Source organism: Aquarana catesbeiana, linkage group LG02, assembly GCF_042186555.1.
Source record: "Aquarana catesbeiana isolate 2022-GZ linkage group LG02, ASM4218655v1, whole genome shotgun sequence".
NCBI lineage: Eukaryota > Metazoa > Chordata > Amphibia > Anura > Ranidae > Aquarana > Aquarana catesbeiana.
In genome coordinates this window covers 518,298,267-518,320,586 of record NC_133325.1, presented here as the reverse complement: position 1 = coordinate 518,320,586, position 22,320 = coordinate 518,298,267, and the positions used below count along the sequence as shown (strand labels likewise).

The window sequence follows — 22,320 nt, the reverse complement described above, 5'->3', positions numbered from 1 at the left end:
AAATGACTAGAACCACGTTTACATGGGGTGATTAGCTATGTGCTCCATGCAGGGCTGTATGTTACCGGCACAGGTATGTACAGGTGCTGCATACATCACGGTGTTGGCAGTCCCATAAATATGTATTGGGACACATGGTTGCACCGACATAGCCGCTGTGTCCCAATGTAAAACAGAAATCTATCAGCGCAAATATGTGAAAGAATAGTGACCTAAATCACCTCTTCAATAATAAATGCCAGTGGGTGATGTCGCAAAAATACCACACAAATGACAAACAAAAATACCCCCCCGCCATGGCTGCTGCATACACAGAAAATGCGTTCACTTCAAATAAATAATATCAATAACAATACAGTGTAGCGCTACCTAAATACCACAATACCTATAAATTAATCCTCATAGCAATAAATTATTAACTTGCAAAATAGCAAGATACTAAGTGTACAATCAAATATTCATGTACCCGAATTGGGAATGATAAACACTGAAAAATAATCACAGTGAAAGTGACACAAAAAAAACAAAATCATAAAAATAATCAAAGTGACAAAGGTGCAAAAACAGTCCTCCAAAATCGTCTGAATAAAAATAGCTTTCACACGACAAAACACCAATAGTGCAAGGATTTCGAAAGTGCTATTGCTCTCCTACACCTCAATATCCTAGCCGCTCACCTCAAAATCTGACCCCTGTTTCACCAGCAGGTCAGAAATAGCAGGTTCCCTCTCTGGGATACAAACAGGTCAGCTGAACATGGAGCTCCTATTCCATCCGTGCTGCCACAGGCTGATTGTATGGATATCAGCCAGTAAACACTCCTTCAGGACGATCTGGTGAACACAGGAATTAAAAAGGCAAATCTAGTGCTCTCTGTATACCAAACGGTTTATTTCATCATAAAAACATATAAAACGTTACTCACAAACGCAGCACTTAGGCAGTGCAGGCTCAGGAAGCATAAGAAACAGCAAGATGCACCTGCACCGACATGGATGACACATTGGGACAGTGACTGTGTCCATGCAACTACTTGTCCCAATACATATCTATGGGACTGCCAACACAAGGATCATCTGTGCATCCCTGTGCCGATAACACATGGCCCTGCACGAGGCACGCAACTAATCACCACTTGGGAACGAGGCCTAAATCAAGCCTCTGCATGTTCAGGCTTTAAGAGACTGTTGACCAGTGTATGACAAAACAAGGGTTTGTAAAGCAGTGTGAATGGACCACCTACTGCAGATTGGAAATATTCAGTAGAAGCACCTCCACACCTCCAATAATAAAGGCTGTACAAACAACATTTTAATAATACAAAGCAAGCAAAAGTGAGTTTCATGCTGTTTTGAAGTGTTATAAATGTACTATTCATTAAAATATAACCAATTTGGCATCTTTAAGTTTCTACATCTCTTTTAAGCTGGCTATAGCCAGATTTTAGAGATTTTCAAACTAAATTTGTACAAAAATTCTCAGTACATTTGGCGACTTTATGAATGTCATTCCAAAGTAGTTAATAATTTTGTTTGGTTTTAACATTTGATTTTGGAAAAACACACTGTTAGAAATTTGTTCGTTCAAAAAAAAACTTTTCATCCTACTCCTTCGAATTTTCTCGTCACTGCAGTTAAAAACGAATATCAATTTGTCCTCACTAATGTTTAGAAAATTGATTGAACATTCTTGAAATTAAACATTTCAAACTAATTCTAGTTTATAAAGACTGGAGTAGAGAATAAAGCTTTCTTTGTGAGTTTGCATATTGTCTGCTACTATATTCACCTTCTTATGCTGCCAAAAAACAAACAAAAAATCATTATCATTAGTCATTACTTATGACACTTCTAGAAATCAAACCCATAATAGAGAATCCCTTCGGTAAAGTATGGCACTGCGATTTGGCTTTGTAATACCTCAGACAATTGGAAAGATGATGATGATTTTGGTAGAGATATCTCATTACTAAGGCCTGGTTCACACCTATACATTTTTTAGCGCATTTTCAGTTTCGCAGAAACACACTACAGTTCATTTAACATGATTTCCTATGGATGTTGTTCACATCTATGCATTTTATGCAAAGGGCCAGGGACTTTTTTCTGGTTTTTGGTTCCATAGACTTCAATGGATGAAAAGCGTGTATTGAAAAATGCCAAATGCACTTGCAATATGCAAACTGCAACCTGCATAAGTGAGAACCAGGCCTTAAAGTGTTACTAAACCCACAACAGTAAAATCAGTCTGTATATGCAGTAAAGCATGCTTGTTATACTTACTGTGGAACCTTATAAGTTAATCCTCTGCATTGTGTAAAAAGGATGTTTGATCCTGTCTCCTCTGATCATCTCCTACTTCCCCTGCTCCCAATATATTTCCTGATATTTACAGAGCCAGGGGACATGCTGCACATGTTCAATTTGGTCTGAATTGCTAGAGTTCTTTTCTTTTTCTTGGGAGAGTGCATGTGATCAGCACAGGGCCAATCAGCACTGTCCAGACAGAGGGTCAGGGGTCCTGCATTCTCATCTATAACAATTGTGGGAGAATGAAAACACCTCCTACAAGCTGTAACCAGACATTTATAGAAGTCACAAGACTGCTTTATACTGCTGATGAAAAAAGGTATTTAGCAGTTTATATTTACTAAAATAATTGCATTTCCATGTTCTGTGTACTGTGGGAGACCAGATATAGTGAATGCAGGGTCCTGGGTTTAGTAACACTAAGTTTTCAAGGGCTAAGAGAAGCCAGAATGTGAATCAACTTGCCAACATTTATGTAAAACTGAATTACGTATGTTGGGTAGAGTTGTCTTTCATTAATATGATTCCATAATTACACAGAGAACACTGACTACTAATGTCATACGAACGATCGATAGAATATAACAGCTTGCAGAAGTTACATGTAATGTCATAAATGATGTCTCTTTTGAAAAATGGTAAGTGAACACTGATCCTTTGACCCTAACATTAATGCACCATTTGAACTGCAGTTTTAAAAATAGATACATTTTGTTTCTGTTCTTTATGTATTTTGCTTCCAGCTTGTATGCTGGCTAATGAAAATGAGTGTTCATCCTCTAAAGAGTGGAGAGTAAAAGCCCCATTTTGTTAAATTGCAACCCACAGAAACACAAAGATCAAACCAGTTCCATTGAGTACGATAATAAGGGCTTTTCCTTGCCATTTCTGTTCCTTATTAAACCTCAACAGTAGAAACATATCATGCTTAAAAAATAGAATCAGCATTACTTAGTAAACATTTTTTTTTTTTTTTTTTTTAGGTGCTTCATTTCTTTGTTGGTTTTGGAGCACTTCTGAGTCCTTTGATAGCAGATCCATTCCTTTCAGACACCAACTGCATTCAGTCCAACTCGACCCTGAATGGGAGCAGAAATCTGGAACACATTAGGAACTCAATTTTACCTCATCATCCAGGGAATGTGTCGCATTATGTTCTTCCACAGGATGGGCCAGCACTAACTAATGTGGCCTATGCATTTTGGATTATGGCTGTCATCAATGTGAGTAAATAATTCTCTCTTCGTGTAGGCATAATATAACCAGAAGTATGCTCACCCCCAAATTCCTTTAGGCCCCCTTCATAATGTAGTAAAATTTGTGGTAACATACTGCACTCTGTGTAGTGTGATATGGTGACATTCATGTAAAGTGGCACTCCAATGAACAATACAGTAGGTGCTGATAAACCTGCACTACAGGGGACCACAAAGCACATGCTGTGTGTTGTGATGCATTTAGTTAAAATTCCAAAAAAAAAGTGCATGTTTCGTTTTTTTGCCATTTGTTTGCAGCTTATTCTAACGGAGTTACTTGACTTAAAGTGCTTGTAAACTTTGTTACATTACTTGTACCAATTGTACAGTATCTGTAGGTACTGTAAATATCTCCTAAACGGGCACAGCTTAAGAGATATTCACTATATACGCTGCTGCTGACCTCATCGGCGCATGCGCATTGAAGAAATGGCCCACCAGTGCCGTTTTTCAGGGCTCATGCCGTGACCAGCGGCTCCCATGCGCATGCCCGAGAGTGATGTCATTGTGGCTCCGCTCAATCACAGCACCGGAGCATGCGAACCCAATAATGTCACTGGTCCCCAAAAAGTGTCATTTGGGGTCAGATTTGTCTGCCGCAATGTTGCAGTCCCGCTAAAAATCGTAGATCGTCGCCAATACTAGTAAAAACAATTAAAAAAAATAAAAGTCTCTAAATCTATCCCATAGCTTGTAGACACTATAACTTTTGCACAAACCAGTCAATATACGCCTATTGCTATTTTCTTTTTACCAAAAATATGTAGAAGAATATATATGGTGAATACATTTGTTTTTTTTAATTTTTTTTTTTGGATATATATATATGGTTTTTTTTTTCAAAATTGTTGCTCTTTGTTCATAGCGAAAAAACCCGCAAGGCTGATCAAATACCACCAAAAGAAAGCTCTATTTGTGGGAAAAAAGGACATCAATTTTGTTTGGGTACAACGCCGCATGACCGCGAATTGTCAGTTAAAGCGACGCACTGCCGTATCGCAAGGGTCATTAAGTCATTAAGGGGGTAAATCCTTCCGGGGCTGAAGTGGTTAAGGGGGCAGATCCTTCTATGGCTGAAGTGGATTATTAAAGTGTTACTAAAGGCAAAAAATGTTTTAAATTAAAATAATAATAATATATTATTCTAACAATAATAAATGTTAGACTCACCTGCTCTGTGTAATGGTTTTACAGAGTAGCCCCAAACTTCCTTTTTTGGAGACCCCAGACAGCAATGTTGGCCCTTCCTCTTCTTTGTGTGCCCCTATAGCAAATCACTTGCTCTGCGTGCTCGCTCCGAAGCTGCGTATGTCTATAGAGCCATGCTCCATAGACACACACAGCGTGGCTTGGCCCCAACTCCACTTCTTCCTCACAGCATTTAAATGACAGCAGAAAGAGCCAATGGCTCCTCCTGCTGCTACCCGAAGTCCTGTGTAAAAAGGAAGAGAAGGGAGCGAAGATATGCAGCTGTGCATAGTGCTGGATCAATTGAGGTACAGTAAGTATTTAGAGAGGGGGTGGAGAGCAGAAATCTGTAAAACATTTTTTACCTTAATGCAGGGAACGCATTAATGTAAAAAACATTATGGCTTTAGAACCACTTTAAGTTTTTGAAATAATAAAAAATCAGTAGCAAAAGACTTGGGTACACAAGTACACCAAACAGTGTGGCATAAAGAGTACCCAACATCCGTACTAGTACACAAATACAGAAGCAAATTAAATCTCATCTCCAAAGGATAAGCAGTCCTGCAAAAGTAAGATAAGCAGTAAAGATAAAAATTCTGTGGAGATTCCTTGATGGCAAAATCCTAAAATGCCCTGTAAGAAAGAAAAGGATAGATGCATTTGCTCATGACTTAAACACTTCTTAATGGCTAAAGGGAGGGGGAAGAATAAAGAGAAAGAGATGGAAAAGAAGAAGGGAAAGGAGAAAAGAACAGGCACAAAAGAGGAAGTTGGGACATATGTGAGGAGGGGAAGAAAAGGGTACAAAGGTTCTCGTGAGGTCCAACCAAACAGCAACATCTGCATGGATCGATGTGTTCTATCAGGCCAGTAGGGAGCAGTCCAGATTTAAGTGATCATTATAGTTCAGTCATGGATCCCAAACCTTACGAAATTTGGCATGAGTGTCAGGGTTCTCATAGTCCCCATGAGCTTCTGTTTAACCTCAGCAAAATTGATTGATGGTCATCTCCAAGCTTTGGCCGCCAAGACGACGAACCCCACCAACTTTCTCTCATTTCTACCTAGGACTCAGATGGGTCTGTGTAATAGGGCTTCCCATGGGTTACGAGTAAAATTAACATTTATGACCAATATAATCACGTTATATACACGTATCCGAAATAGGATATTTCCAACATGTGGAAAAGAGTGCCCGGCTTTCTACGGCCCTGATTGTATGTTAGGGGAGCATTAGGGACGAATTTAGATATGTGGTCAGGAGTCATATACAAATGACAGACTAGTTTGTAAGCGTTTCCTTATTGATTATTTTAATATATATAACTCCACTTTTCTGACAAACTGGATATTGTGTCTTTCTCCAGCTTCCAGTACCGTTTGCAGTTTTCCTTCTGATGTACAGCAAAGGCATGGTGCCCGGCTGTGAACACAGGAAAGGGTCTATACTATCTGCAGATGAGCTAGCAATGGAAACTCAGAAGGGAAATGAGATGAGTGATGGCCAAATAACAGGAACAGAAGAAGTCCAAAGTGGTAAGGGTAAAAAACTAACATTCAGCGCAGCCAGTGTGCCTATGCTTATAGCACTGCCATCTTATATGGCCTTGTAATTAGTCTTCACATAAAATAATTCTGCAGTAAAAAAAAAAATGCATGTCTGTGTGGGGTGGGGGGATTATTGGTAATTATAGTGAGGCCTGCACGTAGACATAATACTGTCCTAGGGACACCTGTATGATGCCCTTTTAAAGAAACTTTGCCCCAGTTGTCATGTGATTAAATTTGTAACAACTAGTGCTAGAATTCACAATTTAAAGTAGGATGTTTAAAAAAAAAACTTCCAATATAGGTGCACAAGTAATCTCTTGGCTGCACAATCCAGGTAGTCTGTTTCTCCCCTTGGTGGCACTCATACTGGCTTTACACTTCCACTTTACACTTTTTGAGTGTAACACCTTTTGACGGCCATCTGTGAAATTGTAAATCCACTGTAAATGCCACCAAAGAGAGATACAGGCTACATGGATTATGCAGCCAAGAGATTACTTCTAAGGATGAGGAGCATTCCTTTCTCGTGCTGTCTATTATAATCTGGAGGTTATTAATTTTGGTAAGAAGCGTGTAAGAGTGGTGAAGTCTCACTGGGCAAGTGCATTGCAGCACCTGAAGCATAAGTTTAAAGTTGAACGTCTGCACTTTTGATATATTACTGTGTACTTAATGAATTCATATGAACTTTTATATGGACTGGTCACATATAGAATTTATATGAATTGGAATTTATATGAATTTATTCATATTTTGGCACTTGGGCACTTTCTATGAAATTTAGCACATGGATTTTTATGAATTGCTGCTGCACGATTTATATATGTATTCTTTACATGAATTGTTTTATGGTTACATAGTTATCTTTATGTTTGATCGGATTAGTTATTGAGCACCACAAACACCTTATATGGTGTAGAATTTAAAAGGGACAGCGCACCAATTTTGGAAGTTTTTTTATACATGTTCAGTATTTGGATATGGGGCTTGCAGCGGTCTTTGGTATTTAATTTAATTTGTTTTATCACTTATTTCACACAGCACAGTGCGCAGGTTTTTATTTATTTAAAGTAGAATGTTGTCTGCTTTACATGCGTAGCTATATTTGCACTGTGCAGACAGGTAAACAAGGGAAAGGAGAGGTCATGTAACGTTTGCTGGTCTCCATGGCCTCATTCACACTATGATGCATGCCATATGCATTTTGTTTGCATGTTGGGCTGCCCTATGTGCAACAAACGAGGCAAAGTAACTCATGCACCTTTTAGAGATTTGAGCTTCATGCTTTTTTTGAGTTGTCTGGACTGATGTGCATTTCTTGTGATAAAATTTGTATAGCAAACCGCACTGTTGCCATTACAGTGAATGGCAATGTAAGCATGACTAAGCTTTGTGAATGAAAAAACTGCAAAAAAAATAAGGCAAAATGTGTGGTTAAAAAAATAAGCCTGAAGCTCAAAAAGGAGTATGAGCTATTGTACTTGTCGCATTTTTACAGGACACTATCTGCACAGGGCAGCCCATTCCTTTCAATGTGTGTAGCATGACAACACACAAAAAAAGTGCATATGCATGAAGCTTGATGTTGTGCATCATAATGTGAATTGGGCCTTAAAGGCTTTCTAAAACTTTACAACATTCTGTGCACTCCCTTACCCCTAAGGTTCTGCTCCTAGATTTCACAAACATAGAATGGAAGAGGGAAACAAGGAAAAAGTGAGTATTTTTTTCCCCCCTTCTAACTCTGGGTCACCAATATTAAATATAGCTGTGATTAATGCTAATCGTTTTCAGAAGCATTTGTACAAATAAAACCCTCCACTGTGTTGTAAGCTCAATGACTCAAGCTTCCTCTCATCGTTGTCTACTGGCGAAGTGATGAAACTATACAAATCTATGGTGTTTACTTTTCAGTATAATTACTTCAACTATATATTTTTTGTTATTTTGTTCAGGTCATTTTCATTGTTGTCAGAGTAAGACCTTTCGGGATGCTCCATACACATTTTTAGCAATTCATATATGTTCAGCAGTGATCCTGTTCATGACTGATGGGATAGTGGTAAGACATAAAACATAACATGTTTCTTTACTAAAGTTGGATATTGGGCATGTCATTCAAAAAAAGAACATTGCATGCACAGCTTAATGTGAGATTGACATTGAAGATATGACTAGCTCAAGAACAGCAGAGATAATCATGTGCTGCAAAACTGCCCTGATGCTAGATTAGATCAACTGGTAATCAATATCAGTTTGTGTAACATATGGTCAAGATTAAAGTTGTCAGTTTTTCTATGGTAAGTGAAGCAAAAAAGTTACATACAAGCAGCAAACTTAAAATGTAGTCAGAAGTGCTAATCTAAATGTATAATTTAACAAAAAAAAATAGTGTATATAGTTATATATTATGTGTAACAAATATACAGAATATATAAAACAAGTGAAACGAGTGCACTTCTCTCATTATTACATCATACATGTAAATATATATATGTAAAAAATATTCACAGTACCAATTTAAACATTGCTCAAAAACACATAAATATAAACAATGTGACCAGAAGGAAGGGCCCAAAAAGTGACTATAATATAAACATAGTCCTTGGTATCATAGAAAAAACAGTTAGTCCTTTGACACTTCCCAGACTGCAAACAAAGTAAAAACACACTGGATCTTAATGAATATCTCGTGTCTGTCTGTGTCCGAAAACAAAGACGTTAGTGACGGTGCTTAGATGAAACCTCCACCACACACACATCACGCCACTTACTAGATTCTGAGATCTCAAATTATAGAGATCATACACGCTGAAGATGTAACTCAAAATTGCAGCTGCAGTGAGAGAGACCTGTTCCGCTGTACGCAGGGTGTGCGTAGTAATCCGAGGATATCAGACCATCAAGTTACTCTATGAAGTCTTCCTCTCTCTCCCTCTATATTTGTTAAATGGTAACCAATTAAAAAGCGAACATTTATTAAAAACTAAGTTGCACTTACAATTAGGACATTTAAAATCAGCGAAAATTAAATAATACAGCACAGCAGCGGTTAACTCCAGCCTGCTTGTGCGGGATAACGTTTCAGAAATGGCTCTACCTGATATGTTTTCCCGTAATAGGCGTTAACTTGGAGAGGCTCCTGTCCCAGTTGACGCCTATTACGGGGAAACACGTCGGGTGGAGCCATTTCTGAGACATTATGCCGCACGAGCAGGCTGGAGCGGACTGCTGCTGTGCTGTAGTATTGTTTAATTTTCGCTGGTTTTATTTTTTGTATATATTTTTTTGTTTACACATATGATGGTAATAATGAGAGAAGCGCAATAGTTTCACTTTGTTTTAGTTTTTATGAGCCGCATGTTCGAAGTCAACAAGTTGCAGCTCTCTTAGTCATTATTTATATTTTTTTTTCACGTTTTATTTTTTCACACAGTTGATTAATTTGCACTATAAGTGGGATAAGTGCAGGATATTTCTCTTTGGTACACATAATGTATAGTATTATAAACAATAACTAAGCACAATTTAAACCAGATCTATTAGGTAGTGACTTAAAGTGATACTAAAGTCTCAGTTTTTTTTTTTCTTTAAAAGTAACAAACATTTCATATTTACCTGCTCTGGGCAGTGGTTTTTCACAGAACAGCCTGGATACTCGTCCTCTTGGGTCCCTCTTCAGTGCCCCCCACTGCAAGCAGCTTGCTATGGTGGTGCCTGATCCGCAGCTGTGTGTGTCAATTCAGACAGGGAGCCACGGTTCAGCCGTCTCCTTCTCTCGCCTCATTTACTCACCGACTTTGATTGACAGCAGCAGGAGCCGATGGCTCTGCCAATTGTCTCAGGCAATCAGGGGAGAGAGTCCTGGATGGCCGAGGCACTCGTGCACATCGCTGAATCGAATAGATCAATAGCATGCAATGTCAAGCTGCAGCAAGCAAAGCCATCAGACTACTCCAGAGATAAATCTATAAACCTGCCACTTTATAAAACTCTAGTTCGGCAACATCTGGAGTATTCTGTCCAGTTCTGCTCACCCGTCCTCAGGTTGGATGTGCTGGAGAGAGTCCAGAGAAGGGCAACAAAATTAATAAGGGGACTGGAGGACTACAAGCAGTAAATTTTTTCTCCCTGGAGAAGAGACGCTTGAGAGGAGATATGATAGGGGTATACAAATACCTTAATGGTGATCCCAGCATAGGGGAAAAAAAAAAAACTTTTCTGTCTCAGGGAGTGTAAGAGAACACAGGGCCACACAATGAGATTGAAGGAGAAGTGTTTTAACCTTAAGCTGTGTAGGGTGTTTTTCACTGTCAGGGCGATAAGGATGTGGAACTCTTTTCCACATTTGGTGTTGTCAGCGGGGAGTATTGATCATTTTAAAAGACTCTTTGACGTGCATCTTAGTGAACACAACATAAAGGGATATGGGAAATTATTATCGACACTGACACACATACATCTACACAGGTTGAACTGGATGGACTATTGTCTTTATTCAATCTTACCTATTATGAAACTATGAAATGCATTTTATAGAGCTGTGCTTTCAAATGTTTTGTTGATATTAGTACTTTGCATTTCTTTATCTTTAATAATAATGAACAAGACAATTGATTATATGAGAAATTTGTTTAAGGAAATTGTTTTTGATGCCGATATTCTTTAGTGTTTCTTGCCCCTTTCAAACAACCCATGATTATTATTTTTTTGCCTAAATTGCTGAGAAACATGTTTTATCACCAACTTAAATTATTCAAAACAAAATAAAGTCTATGAACAAAAAGGTTCTGCTCTCAAAGCAGGTGTTCCCTTCTGCCATTCAAACACTGGGAGGCGGAGGCAAGCCGAGCCAATCCATGACCATCCATGACCACTGACTTAGTGCAGAATGAAAGGGCCACACACCAGATTAAAAATCAACAAAAAAGCATCCATGTTTATTGTATGAAACATCCACTAGCATGGCAATGGCAGTCCCTGCCCTAGGACTGCCGCTAATGTGATTCACACAATAGGGCTCAGTTGTAGAGACTACGACCAAGCCCTAATGAGTGAGACACCCTAGGGGAGCGGGTGGGGACTGCCATTGTATGATTGAATACGTCTCATACAATAAACATGGATGCCAGTGACTTATCTGGTGTGCTGCGGCTCTTTGTTTTTTAAAAAAATCAATACACATATATTTATAAATGACATGTCTGAAGACAGCATGAAATATAATGAAAACAATTTGTACATAAGGGTCATAAGCACATTTCTAAACAGGACTGTATATTTTATAGGGAGAATACTCTGGTTTTGTCTATAGTTATGCTGTGAAGGAACCACTATCATTAGCTCACAAAACAGCAGGATATCTACCGAGCCTCCTCTGGGCTTCCATCACTTTAGGAAGACTTATCTCTATTCCAGCGTCTTATAAAATGGCTCCTCGTACTATGCTACTTATTAATCTGGTAAGATGTTCAATTACAACCACATGCATTCCTACTGTCTACACTAGGCCTCGAAAAAAATCCTGCTTGCTCTCATAATTAAAATGTAAATAGACTTATAACTCCTATTACAGGCAATAAGTGATCTCAGTATCACTGCCTGCAAAGAACTAGAAACATTTTTAAAGCCTGCCAGCAGTGCTTATAGCTTTGCATACTGCACTGGTAAAGAGTAAAATGGACTATCTCTGGAAAATCTCCAGTGAAGGCCCATTATAATTCATGGCTGGTGCTGCTCATATGTAGGATTTTATGGTAGAAATGTAATACCCTGTTCAAGCTACAGCACTAGTCATAACTTTCACCCAAGATTCACAAGTTAAATCAAAGCAGAAAAATGTCTGAATCCTAGGTGAAAGTTGTATAAAGCTGAACATATGCAACACATCTTTTCTTTTGGCGTTATTGGCTTCCAGTATGGGGTAGCCTTTGATGTGGGAAATTATGTCTGTTAAAACAACCCTACACGTAAAAAAAAAAATAAAAAAAAAATTAAAATGTATTCTTATTTGACCACTTATTAACTTGTTTGTTGAGCCTAATCAACCATATTTACCCTTCTTTCTCTCCTTAGTTATTGTTTTTTTGATGATTTTATTTATTTTTTAATTGTTTTAATCTATTTTTTTTTTTTTTTTTACAAGTTTAATCATATTGTTTATTTATTCATATTTCAAAATGTGCTAGTGTGCAAAATTATTAAATTAAATATGTATTAGGTTTTCCATTTACAATCAAAAATATCTTACTAGAATTAATTTACACACAGACATGACACATAAGGGAAAACAGACTAACCGGGTATATACCCAAATAGCCCTTTATCTCCATTTTAGAACCAATCTTCACTTCTTATTAACATCCTCTACTTTGATTAGCACCTCTTCCATTCCACTTTCTCTGCTCTGTACCAGAATCGTAATTTAAGTGTCATTATAAAAACTGGACAAATTATAATAAAACATTTTTTACTTTTTATCTACTGAAACACTCATTTTTAAAACTATAGCTGGCCATAGATGGCTTGAAATTCAGCCAATTCAGCAAAGACCGGCCAAATTTTGATCCACCTATGGCTGTTCCCACTTGAAAGAAGTCGATCTAACGATCAGCTTCTTTTTCACAGGAATGTTGGAAAGCTTTCACTCTGTCAGCAAATGCAGCTAATTGGCTGCAGCGACGTTTGGTATATTTTGACAGTGTATGAGTCCCACTGTCAGAATACAGTAACGCTGAGGACTGGATTTCTCCAACCACCTTGAGTGTGTGGATAAAGAAATCTGTTTGTTTTTTTGATTAGCCGCTTGGTTGGCTGATTAAAAAGAAATCTAAATAAAATAATCTATGGCCAGCTTAACACAGGGGTATACAAGTGGTAGAGCTGAACTGGTTAATGTATCATTTGGGGGGTGAGCGGATAGCTGTTATCTCTGGGTAGGGAGGGTTAAATATTGAATAAATAATTTAAGGTATATTTAACCAAAAGAAAAAAAGGAAAACATTTTCTCTGTAGAGTAGTGCTACAACATGTAATACATCGAACTTTGAAAATGTGTTTATTGCACATTTTAGGTAACTAATTTAATTAATTAATTAATTATAATAATAATTTAATAAGTCCACTGTAAAGAGGCAAATGTTCACATTATTCAGTTTTCTATTTATTAATGTTTTAAATATTTATTTGAATGAACATATGCCGTATTTAAATATGTTTATTTATAAGACGAATTATTTATATAAAAATATTATTATCCTCCACCTCTCTTTAGATTGTAAGCTCCATGAGCAGGGCCCTCATATTCCTCCTTTATTGAATGGTGTTGTAATTGTGCTGTTCCCTTTTATATTGTAAAGTGCCACACAAACTATTGTCCCTATATAAATCCTGAATAATAATAATAATACATTTATTAGTGCCTTATATAATTTGTCTCCGTTTTCTCTGTAGATTGGTGTTTTAGGGGCATTTCTGTTCCTGATTTTGTCACAGAATAGCACATCTGGCCTCTTCATTGGAACAGCTTTTCTTGGTCTTTTTATCAGCAGTGCTTTCCCCAGTATGTTGGCCTACACAGAGGATATCTTAAACTACAAGGGTAAGAACAGCAGTCATTGAAAAAAACCTTTTTAGATTTTAGATGTTTTACTCTTGTAGATTTAGGCCAGGGTTTTTCAACTGGGGTGCTGCAAAGAGTCCTCAGGGGTGCCGCGGCCACATCCCGTTCTGAGCACTACTTTGTGTTAAATCCTGTGCATTGCGACTCTGTGAGGAGAGAAAAAGCACAGCCTGCACGGCTCTGTCCTCCTCCTCCCTGCAGCTATGTGAACAGCTATGTACTGTAAACTTTGTGAACAGCTATGTGAACTGAGAAAGAAACACAGAAAGCTGTGCTGGCCGCCCGCGTCCAACCAACCAATGAAGTCATCGGTTGTTAATGACATGTCCGGTGGCACTACAGTTTTCTACTTTTCTGGCAATAGTTCACAAAGCTGTTCACAAAGCTGTTCACGTGGTAGGAGGGGAGAGCCATGTGGGCTATCTCCTTGCAGAGTCGCAGTGTACAGGAGTTAACACAAGGTAGCACTCTCATCCTAATGTGCAGGATTTGACTACTGCCCCTATCTCCTCCCCATCCTGTTCCAGTACAGGCAGCAGAAATTGTGGGTGGGGGTGGAGGTAGAGAGCACAGCCCATATTTGTGCTAGGAGGGAGGATTTTTGGGGTTTGGAGTGGGGTTTGTGCTAGAAGTTGGGATTTGGGAGCAGGGAGGTTTGTGCTAAGAGGGGGGGATTTGTGGGGGGTTGGAGTGGGGTTTGTACTAGAAGTTGGGATTTGGGAGCAGGGAGGTTTGTGCTGGGTGGGGATTTGTGCTAGAAGAAATTTAGGGGGGGGAAATGTTGTGCTAGGAGGGGGGATTTGAGGGAGTTGTGCTAGGAGAGGGGATTGGGCTAGGAGTGGGGATTTGGGAGCAGGAATTGGTAGAAGGGGGGAGGTTGTGCTATGAGGGGGGGATTTGGTGGGGAATTTGTGCTAGAAGGGGGAATTTGGAGGGCAATTTTTGCTAGAATGGGGAATTTGGAGGGAGAAGATTACAATCTAAGATCACTGAATTCTGCCGCACAGACTACATTTTAGGGCTTCTTCACACCAGGTGCAGTAAGGTAACATGTGTGAAATTGCAAGTTTTCCTGTACCGCACAAAAATGTGCTGCTATTTGCAGTTGCACGTGGGTGCTATTATTTCTTAATGACACCCCACGCATCTAGCAAATGCATGTATGTTTACGCTCATTAAAAAATACGACATGCCTGAACACTCAAAAAGCGCATGCTCGGATGCAACTCCTGATTTGAACGATCCTTCAGACTGGTTTTCCCCCGGGACAGTGCACAGTTCTGCCTTGACTGAAAAAAGGATGAAAAACACTGATTTAGACTATGGGAATAGCAATTCCCCTACACAATTAAAGTAATACAGCTCGGCAAGCCAGAGCTAGAGAAATACTTGGGAATATTGACTCACAATAAGCTTAGAAGCACCACGTAATGCCAAGCAGCAACTGCAAAAGCAAGAAAATTTTAGGATGTATAAAAAGGGAGATAAAAAACACATGATGCTATTGTGTTATGGTCTTTGCCTCTGTATAAATCACTTTTAGGGCCATATCTTGATTAACAATACGTTTTTGGCACCACATTACAGGACATTGCAGGAGTTTTGAGGGTTCACTTTTACTCCTAAAATTCTCATAAAAAGGTAAGGTTCTAAACTTCCCTTTCCAGTGGCCCATTTGAAAAAATATCACTTTGCTTCTCCCTTGACTGCAGCACGTATTAAACCAGTTGGATGAATTTAATACGCGACATGCTATAGTTTCCCCATCTGCTCATACATATGAGCTGGCAGGAAAAAAGTCGCAGGGTCTTTATTGATTAAAAGTGGCCCTGTAGTGACAGGGTAACTTTCAACAGATTGAAAATTTTACAGTAAACGTTATCATATGCTTGGTTTGGAAGAACCTAAAGGTGACTTAATTAATATTTTAAATTATTCAAAGACAGCATAAAACATTTGGCACATACATTTATCTCAAGCACTGTAAAGAGGACAAGACAACAGTTGCATATGTAAAGCAGAGAGATTTAGCCATTAGTTTACTAGGGTATTTTCTTACAGCATAGTTAACCTGTGAAATGCTGTACCACAGGATGCAGTGATGGCAAAAACTATAATAGGATTTAAATAATGTCCAAAGTTATAGGTACTAATTGCTAATGTAGCACTATAGTGATCCAGGGAAAAGATCCGTGGGAAGGAATTATTTTTCCTCCTTTGTGACAAAATTGCAACAGGGCATCTATATTTTTTAATCCTATTAACCCTATTGTTTTTGTGCAGCCCCCTTGTCCTAAACAGGGTCTAATATGTCAATTTTGTTTTTGGCTGGGTTGTAGTTAGCTCAGACTGATTGTATAGTTTCTTTTTCCACCTGGTTTTTCCCTAAGCTTAACCTCCCCTGCCGGTAATCCTGAGTGTGGCTTGGGGTTAATTTTCAGTACCAAAAGCGGTAATCCCGAGCCACACTCGGGGTTACACTGTAGTATCCCTGTACTGTTTCCGACCTTATCCCTATGATTCCCCGATGTCCTCCCACTGTGTCCTCCGGCCGTGTCATTCGTCTTCTGGGTTCCTTTCCCGCAAGCGTCGTGACGCAGGGGGGCGGAGCCAGGTGGGAAATTCAAAAAAGTTCAAAACATAAACATACACACAATACATTGTAATCTGTTTATAGGATTATATTACTGTATCAAACCATTTCACCTCTGTTTTGTCCCTAGTGTTTTGTCCAGTGCCCTGCCTGCACTTTTACAGTTTTTTTGTCTGGAAACTTGAAAACGTCCATGGCATCCAAAAAGCATCCCTTTAGGTCAAAAGCAGATTTGGACCGTCTAGAAAACAGCAATAGTGAATTAGAATCACTTGCAGAATTGAGTGATAGTGATTCGTGGGTAAATTTGTCATCAGACACTGAATATGACAACAGTGATGATTCTGCGACTGAGCTCCCTGATGTGCGAACTTGGTGCTCTATTGACTGTGGTACGGATCAGGAAGTGCCCCCAAGATTCCCATTTACTGGAGCATCTGGTATGAAAGCAGATGTTGGAATTCAGTCATATACACTGGAAAAGGAACAAAATTCAATCCATAATACAGCAACTATGGAATGGCAACATCTTCCGTTCTTCCACTCATCGAGTCATTGCTAAATCAGGGCTATTGCGTAACAACTGACAATTTTTATACGTCTCCTGAACTTTATGAGTTTCTTCTGCAAAACAAAACAGATGCCTATGGAACCGTTAGGGCAACTGGCACGACATGCCGCCAATGTTTGGCAATAAGAAGCTGAAGACTAGAGAAATGGTTGCCTGGCAGAAAGGCAAAATTATGACACTCTGATGGTGTGACAAAAAAGATGTGTGCCTATTGAATACAGTTCATAATAACTCCACTGGTATGGTACGCACGAAAGGTGGGAAAAACAGAGCCAATGACATTCTACCCAGCAAGGAGGAAACAGCAAAAGAAGTACTACAAGAAGATCTTCAGGCATCTTCTTGAGCAATGCTTCTGCTGAAAAAAAAAGAGTGACAAGCCTGTGATTCATTCTGACTTCATTTGGAAAGTTGCCGAACGTATCTTTGTGAACCACCAAACACCATCAATGGCTGTGAATAGAGCTGGGCATCGTGCTGTTGGCGTTGTCAACCCAGAAAGCCTGACTGGTCATCACTTCATGGACTACATCCCACCAACCGAGAAAAAAATCAGCACCTACAAGGATGTGAGCGGTTTGTTGCTCGAAGCGAGATGACAGTTGAACGGAAATCAGAAAGCATGAATGGAAAATATGAATACAATCTACTCACTAGGGGGTAAACCTATGGGGGAATCTAGGATGGAAAAGGACTTGGGGTGTCCTGGTAGATGATAGGCTCAACAATGGCATGCAATGCCAAGCTGCTGCTAACAAAGCAAACAGAATATTGGCATGCATTAAAAAGGGGATTAACTCCAGGGTTAAAGTGATAATTCTCGCACTCTACAAGACTTTGGTCCCGCCTCACCTGGAGTATGCTGTCCAGTTCTGGGCACCAGTCCTCAGGAAGGATGTACTGGAAATGGAGCGAATACAAAGAAGGGCAACAAAGCTAATAAAGGGTCTGGAGGATATTAGTTATGAAGAAAGGTTATGAGCACTAAACTTATTCTCTCTGGAGAAGAGATGCTTGAGAGGGGATATGATTTCAATTTACATATACCATGCTGGTGACCCCACAATAGGGATAAAACTTTTTTGCAGAAGGGAGTTTAATAAGACACGTGGCCACTCATTAAAATTAGAAGAAAAGAGGTTTAACCTTAAACTGCATAGAGGGTTCTTTACTGTAAGAGCGGCAAGGATGTGGAATTCCCTTCCACAGGCGGTGGTTTCAACAGGGGGGGCATCAATAGTTTCAAAAAACTATTAGAAGAGCACCTAAACGACCACAACATACAGGGATATACAATGTAATATTGACATATAATCACACACATAGGTTGGACTTGATGGACTTGTGTCTTTTTTCAACCTCATTTACTATGTAACTAAGAAAGGAAACCAGGTTCCATTGTCCGGATTGTGACATTGGACTTTGTGCAGTCCCATGTTTCATAGCCAGGATGTTTACTAAACCAATATGCAGTACCTAGTATTACAGTTAGTAGTAATACTGCACCCTTATTTGGACAAATTTCAGTGTTTTTGGTTTGATTACATTATTGAATAAAATTATTATATTATTTTTTATTATTTATTTATTATAATTACGTGTTTCAAACTTTATTATACCTGGGATGTCTCACTAGACTCTTGTTTGGACAGATTTAAGTGAGTTATTCCTAAGAATTATAGACCTACAATATAAAACAACAAATTTCCATACAAAAAAATGTACCGCTTTGACATTCAAAAATACTGACATAATCAGACCGCCAGGGAGGTTAAGTTGGCTTGTGATTTCTCACAAGTCATCAGTAGATGTCATTGGTACCACTGGCCATAGTATTAGATGTCACAAAAAAAAAAAAAAAAAAATACTAAGTTATGAATATTTATATTTTCTTCAGCCAATCCAGTAGAAGGCTTATGACACTTGTGCGTGCTTGAGGGAGGTTCTAAATATTTAGGACAGGCCATTTGCTCTCTATCCTTCCCTAGGCTCAGGCCTGGGGAGGTGCTGCTGGATGGAGCTCTGCTGCTAGATCCAGTAGCCTCTTTTGGGACAAACTGTGCGAAAGCTGTCCTGCCTCGTCTGGAGGAAGCTGTGCCCAGGAGGAGACTCATGGAAGGCCCTTTGCTGGAGAGAGCCAGGAAGAAGGCTGATTGCTCTGAAGGGCCTGGTAACTCATTTGGAGGATGCACTGAAATTTGGGAACGTGCTTACAGTTTTGCCAGGTCAGCTTAAAGGGTCTGACACTGTGAAGCTGGACATTGATCAGGAGAGTCTGTACGTGATCTGCTATGTAACCTGGGACCCTTAACCCTCACCTCCTTGACCGTTCTGCAATAAAACTATAAAAAAACAAAAGTGACTAGCACCCAATATCCTTTCTCAGTCCCCCTATTTTAGCCATGGAATGCTAGCCCACCCCTGGCCTCCAGACATGCTATCCTGCCTTTGGGGTGTCAAAGGGGTGCTACATTTTTGTAACTATGCCCCGCAAAAAATGGTTGTCAAAAACGAATCTATCTCATCTGCTTTATCCACAGCAAGCAGTTAGACATATATTAAAAACAAATTGATCTAAGTACTGTTTAAAAAAACTATTTTGTTTTACTGCATATTTTATATGGTTTTTGTTATACTTTGATAACAAACACAAGTTCAGCTTTATAGTAAACCCATGCTTAGTATAAAATAGAACTAAAGTATACTTTACTTACCTCCACTCAAGTGCTGTGACATCTGTCAGCTCCCTTGCAGCTGACATCTTCGCCTGGTATTCTTTCATGTTGGATTCTTGAGCCATCCTAGGATTATGCAACTCCCGCACATGTGCTCAGGAGTTTATTCATCCCGCCATCAAAGAATGCAGAACGCACGTGGCTCAGTGCAGAAGCTTTAGAATTGTGCTTGCAACAGCAGGCAAGACTTTTTTTTTGCAGAAGAGATATGCAGGTCTTTTCTGAAATAAAATTTATTTGGCCAGCATTTTTTTTTTAAAACTAAAGTTCCACTTTAAGGGGTAAATACAATTAAGGACCCATAAACTATCTCTTTCTCATCCTCTCAATTAAGTCTGGTGGAGTCAATTGTAGACTGAAGGGTTTTTAGTGCACGGAGCAATGCTTCAGTTTTTCTGTGCCTCTTCTGCTATGACAGATATGCCGACTGCTCCAGGAACCAAAAAACGGAAAATTGTATCATACTTACCGTAATTTTCCTTTCCTGACGCCAATCCATGGCAGCATACTAGTGATAGGCTCCGCCTTTCTCCCCTCCCTCAGGACCAATGAAATAGCATAAATTAAAGGCCAGTTAGGCCCTGCCCCATTCTTTGTAATTAGCTAGATACCAAAACGCACAAGGGTGGGTCCGTATGCTGCCATGGATTGGCGTCAGGAAAGGAAAATTACGGTAAGTATGATACAATTTTCCGTTTTCCTGACGCCAGCATGGCAGCATACTAGTGATACATATCCTAGCTGACAGGGTGGGTTCTACTTAACAAACCAAAATAATTATTTTATATATTTTCAAATGGGACAGAAGACTGAACAGTCATTCCTCCAAAGCCCACTGATGACAAGGCACCCAGATCTATTCTGTAAAGGTTGGAAAGGTATGCTGGGAAAAGCATGCCACTTTCCTTTAGAATGAATCCATAGATGCTTTCCACTGGGCCGCCTATGAGGCCTCAACCCCTCTCGAAGAGGATGCATCCTGTCACCGAAGGAGGCTCACGACCCATTTCCCATCTGCACAACCAATCTTCCTAAAGTCCAGGAGGCAACCTCTCTTGCCTGATGAATTCCATCTGGAACAGTGAAAGACTTATCATATGAACTGAAAAGAGCAATTGTGGACAGAAACTTCTTTAAAGCTCTGGGAATGACCAACTTGTGTGGTTTTCTTGCTTGAAGGTCTGGAAAGTTAGGCAATGGACAGATGATTGATAGATGGAGGGCTGTCGCTACCTCTGATATAAGCTGAACTACAGGATGCAGCTCTACTCCTGTAACAAAAGCAATATGCTTTTCTGAAGCTCTAAGGGCTTGAAACTCAAACCGACTTCTGTTTGACGATTTGCGCTAAATACTGGTTAGTAAGCGATGTCTTAAACCGAACACTGCCCTGTTGGAGTAAACAGTTGAAATAAACCCCAACAGCATGGAAAGATTTTAATTGTGAAAGATTCTCTCTCACGGTTGACGAAACCTCCTGTCTTCAAAATTTTGCAAACTAAAGGGCCTTTGGCCAAATTAAACCTTGTTCTTGCTGACACCTGCAACCTCAAGAGAGTATAGGGTAAGGTTCATGTCCAATCTGACCTACAAGAAGACCAGAACAGCTGCCACCAGAGGCGCAGTAAGAATAATATCTTGCCATGCAAAATAGAAAAAAAACACAAGTTTGTTCCAGATCTTGGCATAGAGGCTGTTAGTAGAGTGCCTTTTGCACCCCCCAAAGTAGAGCTCACTCTTGGAGCAACTCTGGAGCAATCTAGGTTCTGCAGCTTCCCCTTCCCGCCATTATGCTTGCATCTCTGGTCTGTGCATGTGTGAAGGGGAATCGACTTCTGTATTCTGATGTAGAAAGCCAGGAAGCACTAAGACTCCAATGGTCAGAATAGAGGGGTGGTCGTGACTACCATGCTCATTCTTGACAGCTTCCAGAGGAATTTCATTACGAGAGAAGTTGGGGAAACATATACAGTAGGCTTGATTGCAGTTTCATGGAGAAACTCAGCTTCTATTCTCTGCTTTGGGGAGCGGAAATCGAGTCAGACCTCTTCTTAAATTGGCCTTTGCTGTGAGAAGCAAAGAATCCTGTCTGTGGTAGGCCACCTGTGGACAAGCCTCCCCCTCATGCTCTGGCAAGCTTGCATGATGGACAGTATGTCCGTGTATTCCAGTCCCCTAGGAAGTAAATTGCTTCCGGAATTTGCTGGTGATCTTCCTACCCAGACATTCTGGGTTCTACATCTCTCAATAGCATATTGCCGCGAGATCCTCCCTGGAGCTGAAAATACGCAATTGCTGTCCTGTTGCTCAACAGCAAGATGACCGGTCACCCTTGATTCTGTGTAGCAAGGTCGAAGTGATAAAAAAAGGCTGCCTGACGCTTTCGTGACTACCTTCCTTGGCTAGCAAACTCCGCTTGCCTTGACCAACAGACCCTCGCAGTGCGCCTTCCAGGCTGTCTTGCCAATATGATTCATCACATTGAGCCAGTCA

At 39.7% G+C, this 22,320-nt stretch overlaps 1 protein-coding gene across 2 annotated transcripts in view; it reads left to right on the top strand.

Moving 5' to 3' along the window:
• The window catches only part of MFSD4A (major facilitator superfamily domain containing 4A), a 217,474-nt gene that overhangs the window by 134,922 nt on the left and 60,232 nt on the right, over window positions 1-22,320 (top strand). For both annotated transcript variants that reach the window (XM_073615798.1, XM_073615799.1), the window contains exons 3-7: window positions 3,293-3,532; window positions 6,124-6,292; window positions 8,263-8,369; window positions 11,596-11,769; window positions 13,760-13,907. In XM_073615798.1, the coding sequence (XP_073471899.1) occupies window positions 3,293-3,532; window positions 6,124-6,292; window positions 8,263-8,369; window positions 11,596-11,769; window positions 13,760-13,907 (838 nt within the window). The remainder of the gene's footprint in view (window positions 1-3,292; window positions 3,533-6,123; window positions 6,293-8,262; window positions 8,370-11,595; window positions 11,770-13,759; window positions 13,908-22,320) is intronic.